Source organism: Triticum urartu, chromosome 2A (genome assembly GCF_056163025.1).
Source record: "Triticum urartu cultivar PI428250 chromosome 2A, HENAU_Tu73, whole genome shotgun sequence".
Taxonomy (NCBI): Eukaryota; Viridiplantae; Streptophyta; class Magnoliopsida; order Poales; family Poaceae; genus Triticum; species Triticum urartu.
The window spans coordinates 751,510,485-751,529,742 of NC_141874.1; the positions used below are offsets into that span (position 1 = coordinate 751,510,485).

Consider the following 19,258-nt stretch of genomic DNA (forward strand, 5'->3'; position numbering starts at 1 on the left):
AAGGGATTTCATTTTTTTTGAACTTATTTGAACTCCATATTTTTTCTGTGTTCAAAATGCACCATTCAAAGCCACATCATCAATTTTCAACCCTTTCTGACTTTATTTATTATTTTTCATGCATTTGCTGATTATTTTGAGCTATAAGACCCTGAAATTGAAAAGCACTACAAATGAACTCTGAAAAGGTTGAAAGTTGGCATGGTATCATCATTTCACCCACATAGCATATGCAAGAAAGTAGAGAGGGTTACGGCAAAAACTGGATGCACTTCGTGTACAAAATGGACAATCTTTTTCGAAGTATCAGGGCTTCATACGGAAACTCGTCTGTTACAAAGGGATTTCATTTTTATGAACTTATTTTAACTCCAGACTTTTTGTGTGTTCAAAATGCACCATTCAAAGCCACATCATTAATTTTCAACCATTTCTGACTTCATTTGTTATTTTTCATGCATTTATTGTTTTTTTTGAGCTATAAGACCCTGAAATTCAAAAGCATTCCAAATGAACTCTGAAAATGTTGAAAGTTGGCATGGTATCATCATTTCACCCACATAGCATGTGTATAAAAGTTGAGAGGGTTACGACAAAAACTAGATGCACTTCGTGTACAAAACATACAATCTCTTTCGAAGTATAAGGGTTTTGTACGGAAACTTGTCTGTTACAAAGGGATTTCATTTTTTTGAACTTATTTGAACTCCACAAATCTTGCGTGTTCAAAATGCACCATTCAAAGCCGCATCATCAATTTTCAACCCTTTCTGACTTCATTTGTTATTTTTCATGCATTTACTGATTTTTTTAGCTGAATGACCCTGAAATTGAAAGGCACTACAAATGAACTCTAAAAAGGTTGAAAGTTGGCATGGTATCATCATTTCACCCACATAGCATGTACTAATAAGTTGAGAGGGTTATGATAAAAACTGGATGCACTTCATGTACAAAATAGACAATCTCTTTCGAAGTATCAGGGTTTCGGACGAAAACTCATCTGTTACAAAGGAATTTCATTTATTTGAACTTATTTTAACTCCAGACTTTTTCTGTGTTCAAAATGCACCATTCAAAGTCATATGGATAGATAAGTGACCAAAATAATAGAAGTTCATCATCACATTATGTGTGTCAAAAACCATTACAGATTCACATGGATAAACAAGTGACCAAATTAATAGAAGTTCATCATCACATTAAAAACAAAGTACATACGTAGTTCTCATTGAACAACATATAGCTCTCCAGAGCATCTAGTTAAACCATACATTGAAACTATGTGAAACCTTTCAATGCAACAATAAATGCGATCATAATCACAACCAAGATAAAAATTGATCCAACGGCATAATGATACCAAGCCTCGGTATGAATGGCATATTTTCTAATATTTCTCATCTTCAACCGCATTGCATCCATCTTGATCTTGTGATCATCGACGACATCCGCAACATGCAACTCCAATATCATCTTCTCCTCCTCAATTTTTTTATTTTTTCCTTCAAGTAATTGTTTTCTTCTTCAACTAAATTTAACCTTTCGACAATAGGGTCGGTTGGAATTTCTGGTTCAACTACCTCCTACATAAATAAAATATATTTCAACTTGATGGGCATAATTGTCATAAACAATAAATGAACCAAATAGTTATAAAAGATAATATATACCACATCCAAATCATAGCCAGGACGAGGGCCGACGGGGGCGGATACCAAAACCATCGCACTATATAATAACAAGCAATAATAAAAGTAATAAAATTAGACAAGTATCTATCTAAAGTAAGAATTTTTTTCTTTCAGAAGAAGATAAGAGGCTCACCACAGTGGTGCAGGCGACGAGATCAGCGCGGGCGATCGACGGCGGTGAAGACGGGGACGGGGCGTGACGGACCGCTAAACCTAGACAAATCTCGGGGAAAATGGAGCTTGGAGGTCGAGCTTCGAAAGGAGAAAGCTTAACTAGCGTGGCTCGGGCATTTCATCGAACACCTCGTGTGCATAGGAGGTGAGCTAGAGCACCCAAATACCCTCTCCTCGCCGGCCAGAAAAAACAGAGCACTGTGGAGTGCTCTGCTGCGGCCACGGGGTATATATAGGCAAATCATTTGTCCCGGTTCGTGGCTGGAACCGGGACTAAAGCCCAACCTTCTGTCCCGGTTTGAGCCAAGAACCGGGACCAATGTTTGTGGGCCAGGAGCGAGGCCCATTGGACCCGGTTAGTGCCTGGAACCGGGACAAATGAGTCCATACGAACCGGGACCAATGCCCACGAGGCCCCGGCCGGCCCTCTGGGCTCACGAACCGGGATGAATGCATCCATTGGTCCTGGTTCATGGAAGAACCGGGACTAATGGGCTGGCCAGGCCCGAACGAAAGCCCCTTTTCTACTAGTGATGGTAGATAATTGGATGATAGAAACAAATCAAAAAAATATTAAAAAAATAAAAAAAATCCATATTCTTTTGCATGGTAGATAATTGGATGCATGAGGTCCACTCCAATTTTTAGATCATTTGGACATCTGAGCAGCTCTCAGCAAAAAAAACACAAATTTGGAGTATGTAAAGAAGTTTACTGTTCATGTAATGTTTTGATCCGATTTTTTTTTGTTGAGAGCTACTCAGATGTTCAAATGATCTGAAAATTGAAGCGGAGCTCACGCAATAAATTTTCTAGCATGCAAAACAAAATTGGAATTTTTTTTTGAATTTTTTGTGAATTATTTTCTGACTGGGTGAAGACGAGTTTGGGCACCGAATCACCGCAATCCTCTAAACGGTCTTATATTTAGGAACAGAGTGAGTACATATGTAACTGAACTTGTGTGTACAATACAATCATATGGGCTGCGGATTTATTGGCGCACCCATGCACGTCTGTCTCTCAGGATCACAGTCGATGGGGCCATACCTGCTCCTGAATTGGCCAGTTATGATTGTCGTGAAATCGAAACGCATTCCTTGGTAAATTTACAGAGGAGTCCAGATTGTGTAATTGAAGTCATGCTGCTACTCCAATTTCAAGCTCATATCATATCAGTTCACGTTATCATATTGTAGTACTATAAATCTGTAATGCAATTCCTACCTTTATGTCGACCTCAACTAAGTGTGTATTTCGGATCTCCTCATCTTTAAACTATGGATATTGCAGTAAATAGTTCGTGTACATATGTTGCTTCTTGTCATATCTTAGAACTCCGCCTTCCTGGTCTTTTTTACTGCTTTCAGTTCCTGCCAGTAAACCATGCTAACATATGGGAGCGGCATTTCAATCTTGCTACTTGGCAGATGAGCCATGCATTGATAGGGACGAGGTGGGATAGGAACCACTAGGTTTCCAATCGTCAAAATCAAAAGAAAGACGTCCCGGACAAAGAACCAAACAGATCAATCTTGTTAGGTTAAGTGATGAACCTGACCGTGTTAAATGGTTGGCCACCAAATCTAGAGACTCTACCGTGAAATCTTGCCATCAGTATCTTGTGACTATGAGGGTAACTTTTTGGGTATGTCTAGGGCACATCTAAATGTGTCCTAGTTATTGCACATCTAAGTAAGTCAATCAAATAAAAAAGAAAAGGAAAAAAGGCAAAAGAAAACGATTGCACGAATCTTGGCATAAAATCAGTGACATAGGACTTAGATGTGCAATACTTAGAGCACATCTAGATGTGCTTTAGCAAAATTGTAACTTTTTCCCTATGAAAAGTATAAACTGGTTGTGGTCGAAACAATTTTCAGGTTTTGCAGAGGACTATTTCTTTCCTTTTTTAGGAGCATACTCACCTGTCAACATGCAAGCAACAACAGAAGGAGGTATACCACGTTTCTCATATTTGGTAGTTAAAAAAAATTGTATAGGAGGCAAAGCAGATCGTGCATATTTCTAACAATGATGCAATATCACCTTAATTATACATAAAGATAAGATCTTATCAGCCATTGAAGAAATCTACTCCCTCTGTCCGATAATATAAAAGTGTTTTTGTGTCAAAAACGCTCTATATTATGGGATGCATGGAGTATTATTTATCGAGCCTAACCAAAGAATAGATATGAATTTCACCATCACGTCCGACGGTCCAAGGAATCAACAAATCTCTTAAATGTAGTTTTCTTGTTCTAGTACCACAAACCCAACAACAATATCAATGACCACTACTTTCAAAATTACTCGAATCAACAACGATATGCCACTAAAACCAAAATCATCTGCAAATTAACACATACTTTCAAAACAACGACCCACTCTGAAACTAGCTAACAAGCTACCACTTAAATGTATCCTAGCTACTTGGTTTTGAAAATAGCCTTAAAATCATTCTAGTCTTGTTTCTCACCTCTCGCCTCAGGAGAGACAAGGGTCGATGGAAAGACCCAATCCATCTCGTACAGCACCGGGGGTGCTTGTAGACATGTCGCGCCTCTGTATCCATGGCTGTATCCACGGCAGCAGCTACTGCTGCACGACTCTAGAAACCGATACGTGCCCCTTGAATGCTCACTTGTTTCGTCCTTTAGATGCATCGGCAACTTCTCCTTGCTCTTGAGGTCGACAATAGAGAGGACACCACCATGTTGTTCGACGAGCAAAGCACCTCTGCTCTCTGCAAAGAATACCGAGCTTATTCTCTCGCTCCCCAGGTTCGTCAGCTCAGAGTTTTGCCAGGCGTTGTCATCTTGTTCTTTTTCTTTGACTACTATGTCATCTTGTTCTTGCTTAGTCCAAAGATCTGCCACGCCATCTTCTCGTATAGTAACAAACGAAAGCCTTCCTTCGACGGTGCATGGGATTGGCGGTCGTGGCATGGTAGGGTGCACTTCGATCGGTATCTCGGTCAAAGTGGCATGTAGCGTGTCCATGCCTACCTTAAGGGCGTAGATCTGATGGTTTTGGTAATGCATGAACAACCAGTGCACGATGCCGCGGGTGACTAGGCCGGCGCGTGGGCCGCACCTGGTGTACCGGGAAGCCAGGTAGGACCTGACCGGAGCAGTCCAACCACCACCACCGGGCGCGTCCGAGGAGTAGGCGCAGGCGTACGCAAAGCCGTCGTTGTTGTCCTTGTACATCAATAAGACTTGAAACACGGATTGATCCTGCTGCTGCTTGTGGTCCACCGGAAGCAAACTAGCATCGCCGGTGGCGGCGGCGTGGTCTGCGGCGGTGATGATCGCGCAGCCTATTATATTGTTGTCCAAGTAGTCGTCCATGTTGAAGGGAGGCGGCGGGAGCAGATGCATGCTGCTCCTGTCGAGGAGAGGACGGCACACGGCCAGGTGGAGCTTGTTGGGCCCGTCGTCGCGGTTGCCGGGCGAATACGGCTGCGGGAGGCGCGCGAGGAGGAAGCCGCGGCGCGCCGCCAGTGGCCTCGCGAGATGGAAGAGCCCACGGTCGTCGCCGTCGATGGTGACGAACGAGTAGAAGGTACGAGGAGGATGACGCACGTCGGCAAGGCCGGCCTGGAGGTTGATGAACCGCGGAGGCGCGTAGAGGCTGCCCTTGTCCCTCGAGTCGTCGCGGGAGTAGCACATCTGGGAGAAGACCCCGGCGAGGATGCAGGGGCGGCGCGCCGTGTCCGGCCAGAGGCCGAGGCGGCGGAGGAAGGCCCGGTCGATGACGAGGCGGCGCCAGTGCTTGCACGTGGCCGCGCAGCGCAGGAGTTCCCGCAGGCCCGGCAGCCGCGCCAGGACCTCGCGGACGGCGTCGTCCCCGATCTCGGCGCCGTCGCGGCGGCGGCGTACGCGTGCGTTGTCCATCGATGGATCGATCTATCTCCTGGTGGTTAGGGTCCTCCCACATGATCGTGTATTTGTCGACCGACCCAACGCGGCTGAACGCAGGAACCGTCGGGGCCAGCAATTTTCCCTAAAAAAACCTGTTTATTTATTTATTTATTTCAAACAGGCCGGCCTCCAATCGTCAAAATCCGTGGTATAAAAAACCTTTTTAGCGACTTCCCTAGCTAAAAAAAAACAATTTTGCAGCAAACATTGCATAAATTCCTCAACGTAGTAACATTCACATCGAACTTTACAGTGATTGAGATATTCCAGTATTAGTAAACTAAAGCTTGGAGAATGATTATTTATTTTACCAATATATACTAGTATTGTGTGGGTTTTCCGCAAAAAAACAAGTTGCGTACCTCATCTGCTAGACTGCTACCAATGCGGTATAACATTATGATGTGCATCGACTCTCTTCTTGCACATATGGGTAATGCATGATCAATACTAATCATCATGTTATGATGCTACTGCACTCTATAAAAGTTGCTACTACAATGGAGTTTTGGCTCCCAGGAGCGCACGCTCCCGCGTGAACAGTAACAAAAAATATATAGTAAATGTTTTTCAAAAATTCTGAATTTTTCTGTAGATGTTCGTGTTAGTGTCGTAGGTATTCTTGATATTTTTCATGCGAAATGGAGCAGCGGTGTTTCACCCTAAAAAAACAAATTTAGGGTGACATTTCAGGGTAACATTTCAGGGTAACATTTGGTGTTTATTTATTTATTTTACACGGGCCAAAATGTTTAATCTTTTTGCCTGCAAATTCGTATGTAGCATTTGGATGTGACAAAGAACATATTTAATTTTTGTTGGAATTTTTTGGCATTTAATTTTTTTTTCATGTGCAGGAGTGTGCACTCCCGGGAGCACCAACAGATTTCCATGTATCTCATCTGCTACCAATGGGGTATAACGTTATGTCTGAAGGGATATACTACATATGCTTTGGTCAATACTAGATGATGCCATGATCAAATGTATTTTTTCCTATTATTATTTTGACAGTACCATAAAAACACTTGTTTGTTTCGTTCCGTTGTCTCAGTTATTATTTTCCTGAGCTGGCTGTATTTTTATTAATCCACCACGGTATGATAAGGTCTTAGGGCAAACCTCGTATCTACACGCATCAACGTGCGTTCGGTTTTGGGGTCAAATGTCGATGGTAGCAACGTCTCGACATGTGCGGCTACAGCGAGAAGCTTGCGCGAACATGGCTATGTGAGTTTGTTCCACAAAAAAATAGTAGGACTCTAGCAGATTGTATGATAAATTGTAGTTGTACCAAGTCAGGTATTGCGATATGGATGAGCATATATCCTCCAGAACTTATTGCTTCTTGATCGTAACTCTGTGACTTTAGAATAATTTTTTTAAATAATTCACAAAAAAAATATTTCAGTTTTTTCTTAGTTAGCAATGCTTATAAGTACGGATTCTATAAAGCCCGAACGTCAGATTTCTGACATTTCAAGCCGAAAGTTGTGTCTGCCTTTTGATTAAATAGCACGAATCTTGACTTCAGTGTAGGTCCACTTCATTTTTCCATCTCGTTCGAGCGTTTGCATGACCGAAACGAATGCTCTAGTCTCCTCCTTATCCTCTTTCTCTCCCCAACCGCACCCCACTCTCTCCAGAAGCCGTCGGCATAGCTCCCCTTCCACCGCATGCTAGCTCTGTCCCATGGCCTCCGTTGCGATGCAGCTCCACCTCACCATCCCCGGCGACACGTCCCGCATGGGCCCGGCGGAGAGGCTTCTCGACTCTATCATGAAGGCACCTCCGTTTGCGCGTCAAGGGCGGATGATGAGTGTTGACGTATAAATATATTGACTAGTCTCTTTCATTGTATCGATCTTTTGGTTGCATTGGCTAGAACATGCACTTCTACATGGTATCAGAGACAAGAGGTCTTGAGTTCAAGACCCGACTGGCGCAATTAAATTGCAGCCCATTTTCGGTCCACATTTAGGTCTAAAGGAGCCTCACGTGAGGGGGAGTGTTCACGTATAAATGTATTGACTAGTTTCTTCCATCAGAACGGTCTTTTGATTGCATTGGTTACAGCATGCACTTCTACAATGAGGTCCAGGGACACAACGCCGTCGTCACTTTTTTGGCGTCCTTTGCTACACTGCAGCAGCAGGAGGAAGACAAGGCGGCACATGAGGTGCCCTACGCGACCAGCGCCGTGGCGTCCCTCACCAAGTGGATGCGCGAGTGCGAGGCGGAGGCGCCGCGAACCTACTCGACGACCTCGCCGCGCTCCTGCTCTCGCTCCGCCGCGTCCTGACCAAGCCCACCATCAAGCCGCACCTACTCCTGCTCTCACACCCCTTCATCGCCGACTCGGTCGACTCCGTCTACGTCATCTCCGACGACCGCGCCAGCTCTGGCTCCCCATCGTGGTCGACTTCACCCGGGCTGGCTGGCCGGAGCGGGTCTGCAAGGTTCTGAGCTTGACTTTCCTATACCTGCAGACCGGGACCTGCCATGCCCGACCGACCCTTCGCCGGCACCCGACGAGCTCGACGGCGATGAGGTCGTCCACCCGACCACTAGCTGTCCCCAGTCCCCACAAGGTCGATCCATCTCCGTTTCCCATGTCCCCAAGTTGTTACTGCTCTAATGTCTAGATTCTCCTTCTTTTCAGCTAGTTCCTATTGGATCATGGTACTTTTGGGGCACTATTGTGTAGAAACATGGCAAATATAGTCTTCTCTTTGAACACCCTAATTTACAATCTGTAAATTGCCATGGCAATATATTATTCTTTTTTCCCATGGTGGGCACTTTCACACAAGTTTTGGACATGTTATATAGTGATGATTTTGTTGTTGTGATGGCAATTTTCACCCAAGTTCACAATCTCCAAAATTGCCATGGCAATTTAGCTCATATATTTTGCCATGAGCATGGCAAATTTTCCTTCTTTTGCAACATGGAAAAAATTCCTTTCTATGTAACGATAGCAAGTCTAGTTCATGCATCATGACAAACTTAGTGCGTGGACCATGGAAATACAATCTTCTATTTTTCCATGGGCACTTTCAAACATTTTTTGGCATGTTATATAGCGATGATTTTTTTTGCTGTGATGGCCATTTTCACTCAAGTTCACAATCTCCAAAACTACCATGGCAAGTTTAGCTCGTATTTTCTGCCATGGGCATGGAACTTTTTTCTTCTTGTTCATGCCAACATTTCATTTCTATGTACCCATGGCAAATCCGGTCCATACATCATGGCAAACTTAGGGCATGGACCATGTCAATCCTATGTTATGGTGTATGGCAGAATACATTTTCATTGATCATGTCTTTTTTTTGTATCATGACAATATTTACTTTTTATTGCCATGTTAACTTTTTACCATGTCTCTTTGTTTCAATTACCATGTCATTTTTTACACATCATGACAAACATTATGAAAATGGGACTTACAATGTTGGTAGAAAAAAGAATCATCTGCCTTGTGCCACATTGCAATATATTCTTCGGATAGAACAAAATGGCAAGTTATACATTTTTTTGTTTTGTAATGATCATATGTATAATGTAGGCAAATTTACTTCATTAACCATATCAATTTCATTTTTTACAATGGCTAATTTCATTCATGGCCCATGGAAAACTCTCTTTCCCGTGTCTTGGCATTACTATTTCATGGAACATGGCAATTTTAGCAAAGAGGGATTTTATATTATTTTTTATTTTTTCTAACATGGCAAACTTATTTTTATGGACATGGCAAACTTAATTTATGGACCATGGCAAATTTAATTCAAATACCATGGAAAATTTGCTTTTTCCGCATCATGGCAAAATTTATTGCTTTATATTGCCATGGCAACTTTACCATGTCTTTTCGTTTTAGTTACCATATCTTTTTTCATATCATGTCCAATTTTTTCACTTTCTAATGCCATGGCAAATTTCACTTTCATCTTTTTCTCATGGGATTTTTTTTCTTATTCATGGGACCATGGTACATTTCCTTTATAAAACATGGCAATTACTACCAACAATATATGGTACACTTTTTTTGTTCTACATGGTGGAAGCTTTTCAATCCACATTTTTGTGTCTTCATGTACTATATAGTAAAATACCATGGCAATAAATTTAACTTTTTTTGCCATGGCAATTTTCCCTTAATTGGCATGGCAAATTTACCCAAATCGCCATGGCAATTTTTAACTATTATTGCCATGGCAGTTTTTACTCTTTATTTGCCATTGCAAATCTACATTTTGTTTCCATGGCTAAATTACCTATATCGACATGGCAAATATTTAACTACTATTGCCATGTCAATTTATACTCTTCTTTTGCCATGGAACTTTCATATTTTATTTTGCCATGGCAAATTTACTTCCTAGGGGGGTGGGCGTGCCCTCCACCCTTGTCATTGACTCAGGACTCTTCTGGCCTAAATTTTTTGCTTCGGGGGCTTGTTTTGGTCCATAAAAAATTATCGTAAATTTTCAGCTCATTTGGACTCAGTTTGATATTCCTTTTCTGCACTCAAAAACAAGAAAAAAACTGAAATTGGCACTAGGTTCTAGGTTAATAGGTTAGTCCCAAAAATAATATAAAATAGCATATTATGCATATAAAACATTCAAGATGGATAATATAATAGCATGGAACAATAAAAAATTATAGATACGTTGGAGATGTATCATGGAAGACAGGGAATTCCAACACGAATCACCAAATCACGCATCATTGTCTGGACTGGATGATTCAGACACTTATGATCATACAACGGTAGTCACCAAATTTGTCCGGAGCAGTCCAAACATCTGAAATCCCTCAAACAAGACCAAACTGAAGGGTGGTTTGTGGGATTCTGGACGTGTGCCACATTGGACTCCGGCAACACGCACTAACACAACCCCTCCTCCCTTGCCTCTCCCGTCGTGTCCCATTACCCTCCACACCACATTCATGCCGACTGACCGACTGTTCTCCTACCAAGCATTTACACCAGCACGGGGAAAGGAAAGGCTACTCTCGTGTTCCACGTGCAACCCGCTGCTCTGCCTACCCCGACTATTTAAGCCAACCAAACACGCACCAAACCCTACCCCTCTGAGCTCCTCTCTCATCGTCCAAGCTGCCGTCCAACTACCCCTCCGCATCCTCGTCCGCGGTCACCATGGCCCGATCATTTGCTATGTGCTATCGGAGGCTCATGCCGGCCCGCTACACCCGAATCGGGATAGATATCCATGACGTGGAGGCCTACAGACAAGCCCGGATTGATGCGGGCAAACCTCCAAGCTCACCTGGGCGGTCAGAGGAAGGGATGGAGGAGCACGAGGAGGATGGTAATCCCATGGCCATGTGGAAGTCGCCATGGAGGAGGTGTCGGTGGAGGAGCCATCGATGTCCGAGTTCAGCATGCTGCAGGCGAGGCAAGACTACGACTGGGTGCTGGTGGAGGTGGAGGAGAAGGAACTAACGCCTGCATCGGTGGAGGAGGCATAGGTGTCCACGTTCAAGCAACTGCTGGCGGACCACAACCTCCAACTCCTGGATGGAGGACCAACTAGAGGGAAGCGTGCGTCCGAAGTGGATGTCACTCCCATGGTTGTGGCGGACCCCGACGAGCGTCTACGTCAACCGAGTTGTGCTTGCCTCCGTGAAAGCGCCCGCTCCATCCTCGTGAGCGTTAGCAGCTCTGTGTCAATGAGGTGGAGCGCAATCGACACTTTGAGGGATTGGATGTGAAGGACGGCGATGCCTCGAAGCAGCATGACAATGATGTCAAGAGGCCTTCATCGTCACCTTCGCCTCGTTCAGGCCAGACGCCAATGACGACGAGGCGAGACTGTCACACATCGTCCGCTGGTTGATGATTTTTAGTTGTTTTAGAGTTCTTTTGCCTTGTAAAAATTAATCCATAAAAAGAATGAGAAGTAAGTGTTAATTTTATTTGGTGACTACAGTTGGATGGCCTCCCTTTGTCCGGCTGTCCACGGTCACGTCTGAATGCTCATAAATGTTTTGTGTCGTCCATTTGATGATCCGCATTGTAAGCTTGCCTAGGTATCTCTAGTCCGGGAGGAAGACTAGTAGGATAGAAACATCTGGTAGAAAAAAACTAGAAAAAATCAATCAAAACTGCCAGATTGGAATTGGATGGCCCAGATCTTGGTGGAGTTGTTATTTTTTCTCAAGTATCCTTCTTCGTGTCCCCTTCGCAGCACAGCACAGGCCCTGAAATTCCCCAATATTTTAACAGCCCTCTCGCTTGCCGCCGGCGACGGCGGTCCAGATCCGTTGTGCTCGTCGCATCCCTCCCATCCGAGGCCCCAGCATCCCGCGTACGGCAATCCAGTGGTGGGTTCCCTACCTCCCTCCCCCTCCCCTCTCAGGATATAGCCGCACCTCGTCGGCGGCAAGTCGGTGGTGGGCTCCTCGCTTCCTTTCCCTCTCAGGCTCAGGCTCAGGCTCATGGTTCTTTTTTTCTGCAGTGCTCTTCAGTGGCATTGCTCATTACTTGATGGCGAGGCATGACACCTATGATTGACAAGGAAACTCACGAGCCTTGCCGTTGTTAACATAGACTGGGATCATATTAAGGTGCGTACACTAAATCATTAATTACAGTACTAGTATTTTCTTGATAAGTATCCTCTCTGCCTAAACTATTTTAGCCATGCTCAAAAGGTAGTACTCCAGTAGTATGTTTATTTAAGTTGCTTGAGAATCGATGAAAGAATGTGTTTGAAGCCCCAACTTGTATGTGAGGTTAACATGTAGTATTTCTGATAGTACAGAAGGCGTGGAGGAGGGTTCGGGAAGGAGGTCAGGCGGACGTGGCCGAGGCGTTGGAGGGAGTAGCCCGTGATCTTTCGTAATGGAGTAGGGATGTGGTGGGGGACACCGAGAAAAAGTTGAAGGAGGCAAAACGCGAACTGGAGGAGTGTAGAAAGCAGGATATTTCACCGGTGAAAGTGGCGGAGGAGGTGAGGCTGCGGTGTTTGGTTGATCATCTGGAGGAGGTACTAGATATCAATTGGAGACAAAGAGCACACGCATGGTGGCTAAAGGAGGGGGATAGAAACACGAAGTTTTTCTTTAGATATGCTTCGGCAAGAAGGAAGGCCAACAGGATCCGGAGGCTTAGGAAGGAAGATGGAGTAGTAGTAGAGGAAGGTAGGGAGCTCACTAACTATGTCATGTCTTATTTTCAGGAGCTGTTCACTTCAAATGGTAATGTGCAGTATGATGAGCTCCTCCGTGCTGTGCCAGTTAAGGTTACTAGTGCCATGAATGCTAGCCTTATGGCTGCTTTCTCAGATATGGAGATCAAGGCTGCGCTTGACCAGATAGGTGACATGAAAGCACCGGGCCCGGACGGTATGCCAGCATTGGTCTTCAAGAAATACTGGCAGTTGATGGGCATGAACATCATCGAGGAGGTCCGGCGTGTGCTTGAAGGAGGAGATTTGCCTACGGGCTGGAATGATACACATGTGGTACTCATACCAAAGGTCAAAAACCCCGACAGAATTAAAGATCTTCGTCCAATAAGCTTGTGTAACGTGCTGTACAAGATCGTCTCAAAGGACTGGAAAGGAAGAGTTTGCGGCAGTTAAGGTGGACATGAGTAAGGCATACGACCGTGCTGAGTGGGCCTTCCTAGAAGCTATGATGAACAAACTTGGGTTCGCAAGCACGTGGGTGAAGCTGATAATGAAGTGTGTAACTTCAGTAAGGTACAGAATCAAGGTTAATGGCGAGCTGTCTCAGCAGTTTTCGCCTTCAAGAGGACTACAACAGGGGGACCCAAGTTCGCCGTATCTGTTTGCAATCTGTGCGGAAGGGTTGTCGGCCTTGTTGAATGATGCCCAGCAGCGAGGTACTTTCAGTGGCATACGGATATGCCCAGGAGCGCCGTCCATATCGCACTTGTTCTTTGCGGACGACTCGGTCCTGCTCATGCGTGCGTGGATAGAGGAGGCTCTGGAGTTAAAACGGATCCTTCAGGTATACGAGCGGTGCTCGGGACAGTGCGTTAATCATGAGAAGTCCGCGGTGATGTTTAGCAAGAATAGCTCGGGACAGACAAAGGGAAGTGTGAAATGTGCGTTGGGCATTGACAGCGAGGCCTATAATGAGAAATACCTGGGCCTTCCGGTGTATATTGGGCGGTCCAAGCGTAAGGCATTTGCTTACCTAAAAGATCGCATTTGGAATCATATGCAGGGCTGGAATGAGAGGACACTATCTCGGCAAGGCAAGGAAATCCTAGTAAAAGGGGTGGCGCAGGCGGTTCTGACATTTGCAATGTCTGTGTTCTATCTCACCAAGACCTTTTGTGAAGAGTTAAGCTCTATGATTGCTAGATACTGGTGGAGCCAGTAAGATAAAGATAACAAGGTCCATCGGGTGAGCTGGCAAAAGCTAACAAGATCTAAGGGCAGAGGTGGCCTTGGCTTCAGAGATATTCATGATTTTAATATTGCTATGCTAGCCAGCCAAGTATGGCGTATGATTGAGCAACCAAACAGCTTGTGTGCACAACTCATGAAGGCCAAGTATTTCCCGGACAGCTCTATCCTTGAGGCTGGGGAGAGCTCAAATATGTCGTATGCATGGCGCAGTATCACCTATGGTATTGAGCTGGTTAAGCAGGGAATGATTTGGCGTGTGGGGGATGGGGAGAGTATTCATATTTGGGATGACCCCTGGATACCCAGGGCTTGGTCGAGGCGGGTCATCACGCCCCGAGGGGGTAATCTCCTCACCAAAGTAGCTGAGCTCATCGATCCAACCACGGGTAAATGGGACACGGAGCTGGTCACTGATATGTTTTGGGAGGAGGATGCCAACCTGATTCTTCAGATGCCACTTCGAGATGGGGCAGTGGATTTCCTCGCATGGCACTTTGACGCTAAGGGCGTGTTCTCAGTCAAGCAAGCGTATAAGCTGAAACGAGCACTGTTCGAGCCGGAGAATGCGTAGGCGAACGGAGCACCGAATGGTGGGGGGGATCTAGATGCCGGAGGAGAAGCTAAATGGAAACGCTTGTGGAAGCTGCCGTGCCCGGGGAAGGTGAGGCATTTCATGTGGCGTCTTGCACACAACACGCTCGCCAACGAAGGATATCTTATGCAGGAGAGGAATGGCGATTGAGAACCGTAACTGTTTCCTGTGCAACATGAGAAACGAGACGGCAAAGCATTTGTTTGTGGAGTGCCATGAGGTTAAGCAAGTCTGGCGGGAGCTTGAACTGGAACATGTTCGACAAAGATTGACTGAGTGCAATACGGTAGACTCCACTTTGCAAGTTCTGTGGCAGATCCCGGAGAAGGACCGGATGGTGGTTATCATCATGTGGTGGCAATGGTGGAGTCAGCGCAACAAAGTCCGCGAGGGAGACAAGCCGATGGATCACATGCAGTTCGCGGCTAGAGTTGCATGCACCGCCGGAGAGTACCAGGGGTGTTTCTGCAAAACACCCTCCCCGCCAGCAAGCATGACGTGCTGGTCCCCTCCTCCAGAGGATACTATTAAATTCAACGTGGACAGGGCTTTCACTGCCGATGGCATGCAAGGGGGCTGGGGCGTAGTTGCGCGGGATCATACTGGAGGGGTGGTAGTTGCGCGGGCCGGTCGAGTTGATTATGCCGCAAATGCTTTCACTACAGAACTGGTGGCCGTGGAGCACGCGCTCGACCTGGCGGCAGAGCTGGGAGTCGTGCGACTGATTGTTGAGATGGATGCCTTGCTACTTGAACAGGCCCTGAACAGGCGGTCTCCGGATTTCTCCCGACAAGCGCAGGCCATTGAGGACATAAAGGTGCAAGCCCGGTTGTGGTTCTCCTTCTGCGTGTTTAGCCACTGTAGACGCGGAGTAAACATGCCAGCGCACCACTTGGCCAGGTTAGGACTTGCTCGCCCTGTTGGCGATCTTCTAGTTGCTGATCATGTAATTCCAGCCATTGTGGCTGATTGTGTAATGGGCGATATTGCCCAGACTGTTTCGTAATAAAGCTTAATGCTTACCCTAAAAAAAACATGTAGTATTTCTTTTCTGTTTTGCATTCTTGTATTTTTACTATAGATTCAAATTGTTGGAAATATGCCCTAGAGGCAATAATAAAAGCATTATTATTATATTTCCTTGTTCATGATAATTGTCTTTTATTCATGCTATAATTGTGTTATCCGGAAATCGTAATACATGTGTGAATAATAGACACCAACATGTCCCTAGTAAGCCTCTAGTTGACTAGCTCGTTGATCAACAGATAGTCATGGTTTCCTGACTATGGACATTGGATGTCATTGATAACGAGATCACATCATTAGGAGAATGATGTGATGGACAAGACCCAATCCTAAACATAGCACAAGATCGTATAGTTCGTTTGCTAGAGTTTTCCAATGTCAAGTATCTTTTCCTTAGACCATGAGATCGTGTAACTCCCGGATACTGTAGGAGTGCTTTGGGTGTACCAAACGTCACAACGTAACTGGGTGACCATAAAGGTATACTACGGGTATCTCCGAAAGTGTCTGTTGGGTTGACACGGATCAAGACTGGGATTTGTCACTCCGTATGACGGAGAGGTATCACTGGGCCCACTCGGTAATGCATCATCATTATGAGCTCAAAGTGACCAAGTGTCTGGTCACGGGATCATGCATTACGGTACGAGTAAAGTGACTTGCCGGTAACGAGATTGAACGAGGTATTGGGATACCGACGATCGAATCTCGGGCAAGTAACATACCGATTGACAAAGGGAATTGTATACGGGGTTGCTTGAATCCTCGACATCGTGGTTCATCCGATGAGATCATCGAGGAGCATGTGGGAGCCAACATGGGTATCCAGATCCCGCTGTTGGTTATTGACCGGAGAGCAATCTCGGTCATGTCTACATGTCTCCCGAACCCGTAGGGTCTACACACTTAAGATTCGGTGACGCTAGGGTTGTAGGGATATGTATGTGCAGTAACCCGAATGTTGTTCGGAGTCCCGGATGAGATCCCGGACGTCACGAGGAGTTCCGAAATGGTCCGGAGGTGAAGAATTATATATAGGAAGAGCAGTTTCGGCCATGGGGGAGTTTCGGGGGTCACCGGTATTGTACCGGGACCACCGGAAGGTCCCCGGGGGTCCACCGGGTGGGGCCACCCATCCCGGAGGGCCCCATGGGCTGAATTGGGGAGGGGAACCAGCCCTTAGTGGGCTGGTGCGCCCCCCAAGGCCCACCCCTTGCGCCTAGGGTTGAAACCCTAGGGTGGGGGGGGGGGCTCCCCACTTGCCTTGGGGGGCACTCCACCCCCCTTGGCCGCCGCCCCCCCTAGGAGATTGCATCTCCTAGGGCCGGCGCCCCCCTAGGTTCCCTATATATAGTGGGGGGGGAGGGAGGGCCTCTCCCCCTACGCCATTGGTGCCTCCCTCTCCCTCTCCTACACCTCTCCCTTCTCCATAGAGCTTGGCGAAGCCCTGCCGGAGTACTGCAGCTCCATCACCACCACGCCGTCGTGCTGCTGCTGGAGCCATCTTCCTCAACCTCTCCTTCCTCCTTGCTGGATCAAGACGAAGGGGACGTTACGCTGACCGTACGTGTGTTGAACACAGAGGTGCCGTCCGTTCGGCGCTAGGATCTTCGGTGATTTGGATCACGTCGAGTACGACTTCCTCATCCCCGTTCTTTGAACGCTTCCGCGCGTGATCTACAAAGGTATGTAGATGCAATCCAATCACTCGTTGCTAGATGAACTCATAGATGGATCTTGGTGAAACCGTAGGAAAATTTTTGTTTTCTGCAACGTTTCCCAACAGTGGCATCATGAGCCAGGTTTATGCGTAGTTCTTCTTGCGCGAGTAGAACACAATTTGTTGTGGGCGTAGATGTTGTCAACTTTCTTGCCGCTACTAGTCTTATCTTGCTTCAACGGTATTGTGGGATGAAGCGGCCCAGACCAACCTTACACGTACGCTTACGTGAGACCGGTTCCACCGACTAACATGCACTAGTTGCATAAGGTGGCTGGCGGGTGTCTGTCTCTCTCACTTTAGTTGGAGCGGATTCGATGAAAAGGGTCCTTATGAAGGGTAAATAGAAGTTGACAAATCACGTTGTGGCTTTCACGTAGGTAAGAAAACGTTCTTGCTAGAACCCTCTTGCAGCCACGTAAAACTTGCAACAACAATTAGAGGACGTCTAACTTGTTTTTGCAGCAAGTGCTTTGTGATATGATATGGCCAAAGTTGTGATGAATGATGAATGATATATATGTGATGTATGAGATGTTCATGCTATTGTAATAGGAATCACGACTTGCATGTCGATGAGTATGACAACCGGCAGGAGCCATAGGAGTTGTCTTTATTTTTTGTATGACCTGCATGTCATTGAGAAAACGCCATGTAAATTACTTTACTTTATTGCTAAACGCGTTAGCCATAGTAGTAGAAGTAATAGTTGGCGAGCAACTTCATGGAGACACGATGATGGAGATCATGATGATGGAGATCATGGTGTCATGCCGGTGACAAGATGATCATGGAGCCCCAAGATGGAGATCAAAGGAGCTATGTGATATTGGCCATATCATGTCACTTTTATTATTTGATTGCATGTGATGTTTATCATGTTTTTGCATCTTGTTTACTTAGAACAACAGTAGTAAATAAGATGATCCCTCATAATAATTTCAAGAAAGTGTTCCCCCTAATTGTGCACCGTTGCGACAGTTCGTTGTTTCGAAGCACCACGTGATGATCGGGTGTGATAGATTCTAACGTTCACATACAACGGGTGTAAGACAGATTTACACATGCAAACACTTAGGTTGACTTGACGAGCCTAGCATGTACAGACATGGCCTCGGAACACAGAAGACCGAAAGGTCGAGCATGTGTCGTATAGAAGATACGATCAACATGAAGATGTTCACCGATGTTGACTAGTCCGTCTCATGTGATGATCGGACACGGCCTAGTTAACTCGGATCATGTTATACTTAGATGACTGGAGGGATGTCTATCTAAGTGGGAGTTCATTGAATAATTTGATTAGATGAACTTAATTATCATGAACTTAGTCTAAAATATTTACAATATGTCTTGTAGATCAAATGGCCAACGTAGTCCTCAACTTCAACGCGTTCCTAGAGAAAACCAAGCTGAAAGACGATGGCAGCAACTACACGGACTGGGTCCGGAACCTGAGGATCATCCTCATAGCTGCCAAGAAAGATTATGTCCTACAAGCACCACTGGGTGACGCACCTGTTCTCCCTGCAGAACAAGACGTTATGAACGCTTGGTAGGCACGTACCGATGACTACTCCCTCGTTCAGTGCGGCATGCTTTACAGCTTAGAGCCGGGGCTCCAAAAACGTTTCGAGAGACACGGAGCATATGCGATGTTCGAAGAGCTGAAAATGGTTTTCCAAGCTCATGCCCGGGTC

The 19,258-nt window shown here is 45.7% G+C and overlaps 2 protein-coding genes across 2 annotated transcripts; one reads left to right on the top strand and one right to left on the bottom strand.

Moving 5' to 3' along the window:
* Positions 1-4,156: 4,156 nt before the first annotated feature.
* On the bottom strand, positions 4,157-5,792 carry LOC147987749 (uncharacterized). Its single transcript, XM_087540426.1, has one exon. The coding sequence runs from the start codon at positions 5,768-5,770 to the stop codon at positions 4,334-4,336; it is 1,437 nt and encodes a 478-aa protein (XP_087396552.1). The 5' UTR covers positions 5,771-5,792; the 3' UTR covers positions 4,157-4,333.
* A 9,156-nt stretch (positions 5,793-14,948) lies between these two features.
* LOC147987750 (uncharacterized) lies at positions 14,949-15,815 on the top strand. Its single transcript, XM_087542494.1, has one exon. It carries the CDS (start codon positions 14,949-14,951, stop codon positions 15,813-15,815), a length of 867 nt encoding a protein of 288 aa, XP_087398620.1.
* The last annotated feature ends 3,443 nt before the right edge of the window (positions 15,816-19,258 follow it).

Coding starts and splice junctions, on each gene's coding strand:
- LOC147987749 (XM_087540426.1), bottom strand. CDS start 5,770: ATGGACAACGCACGCGTACGCCGCCGCCGCGACGGCGCCGAGATCGGG.
- LOC147987750 (XM_087542494.1), top strand. CDS start 14,949: ATGGCGATTGAGAACCGTAACTGTTTCCTGTGCAACATGAGAAACGAG.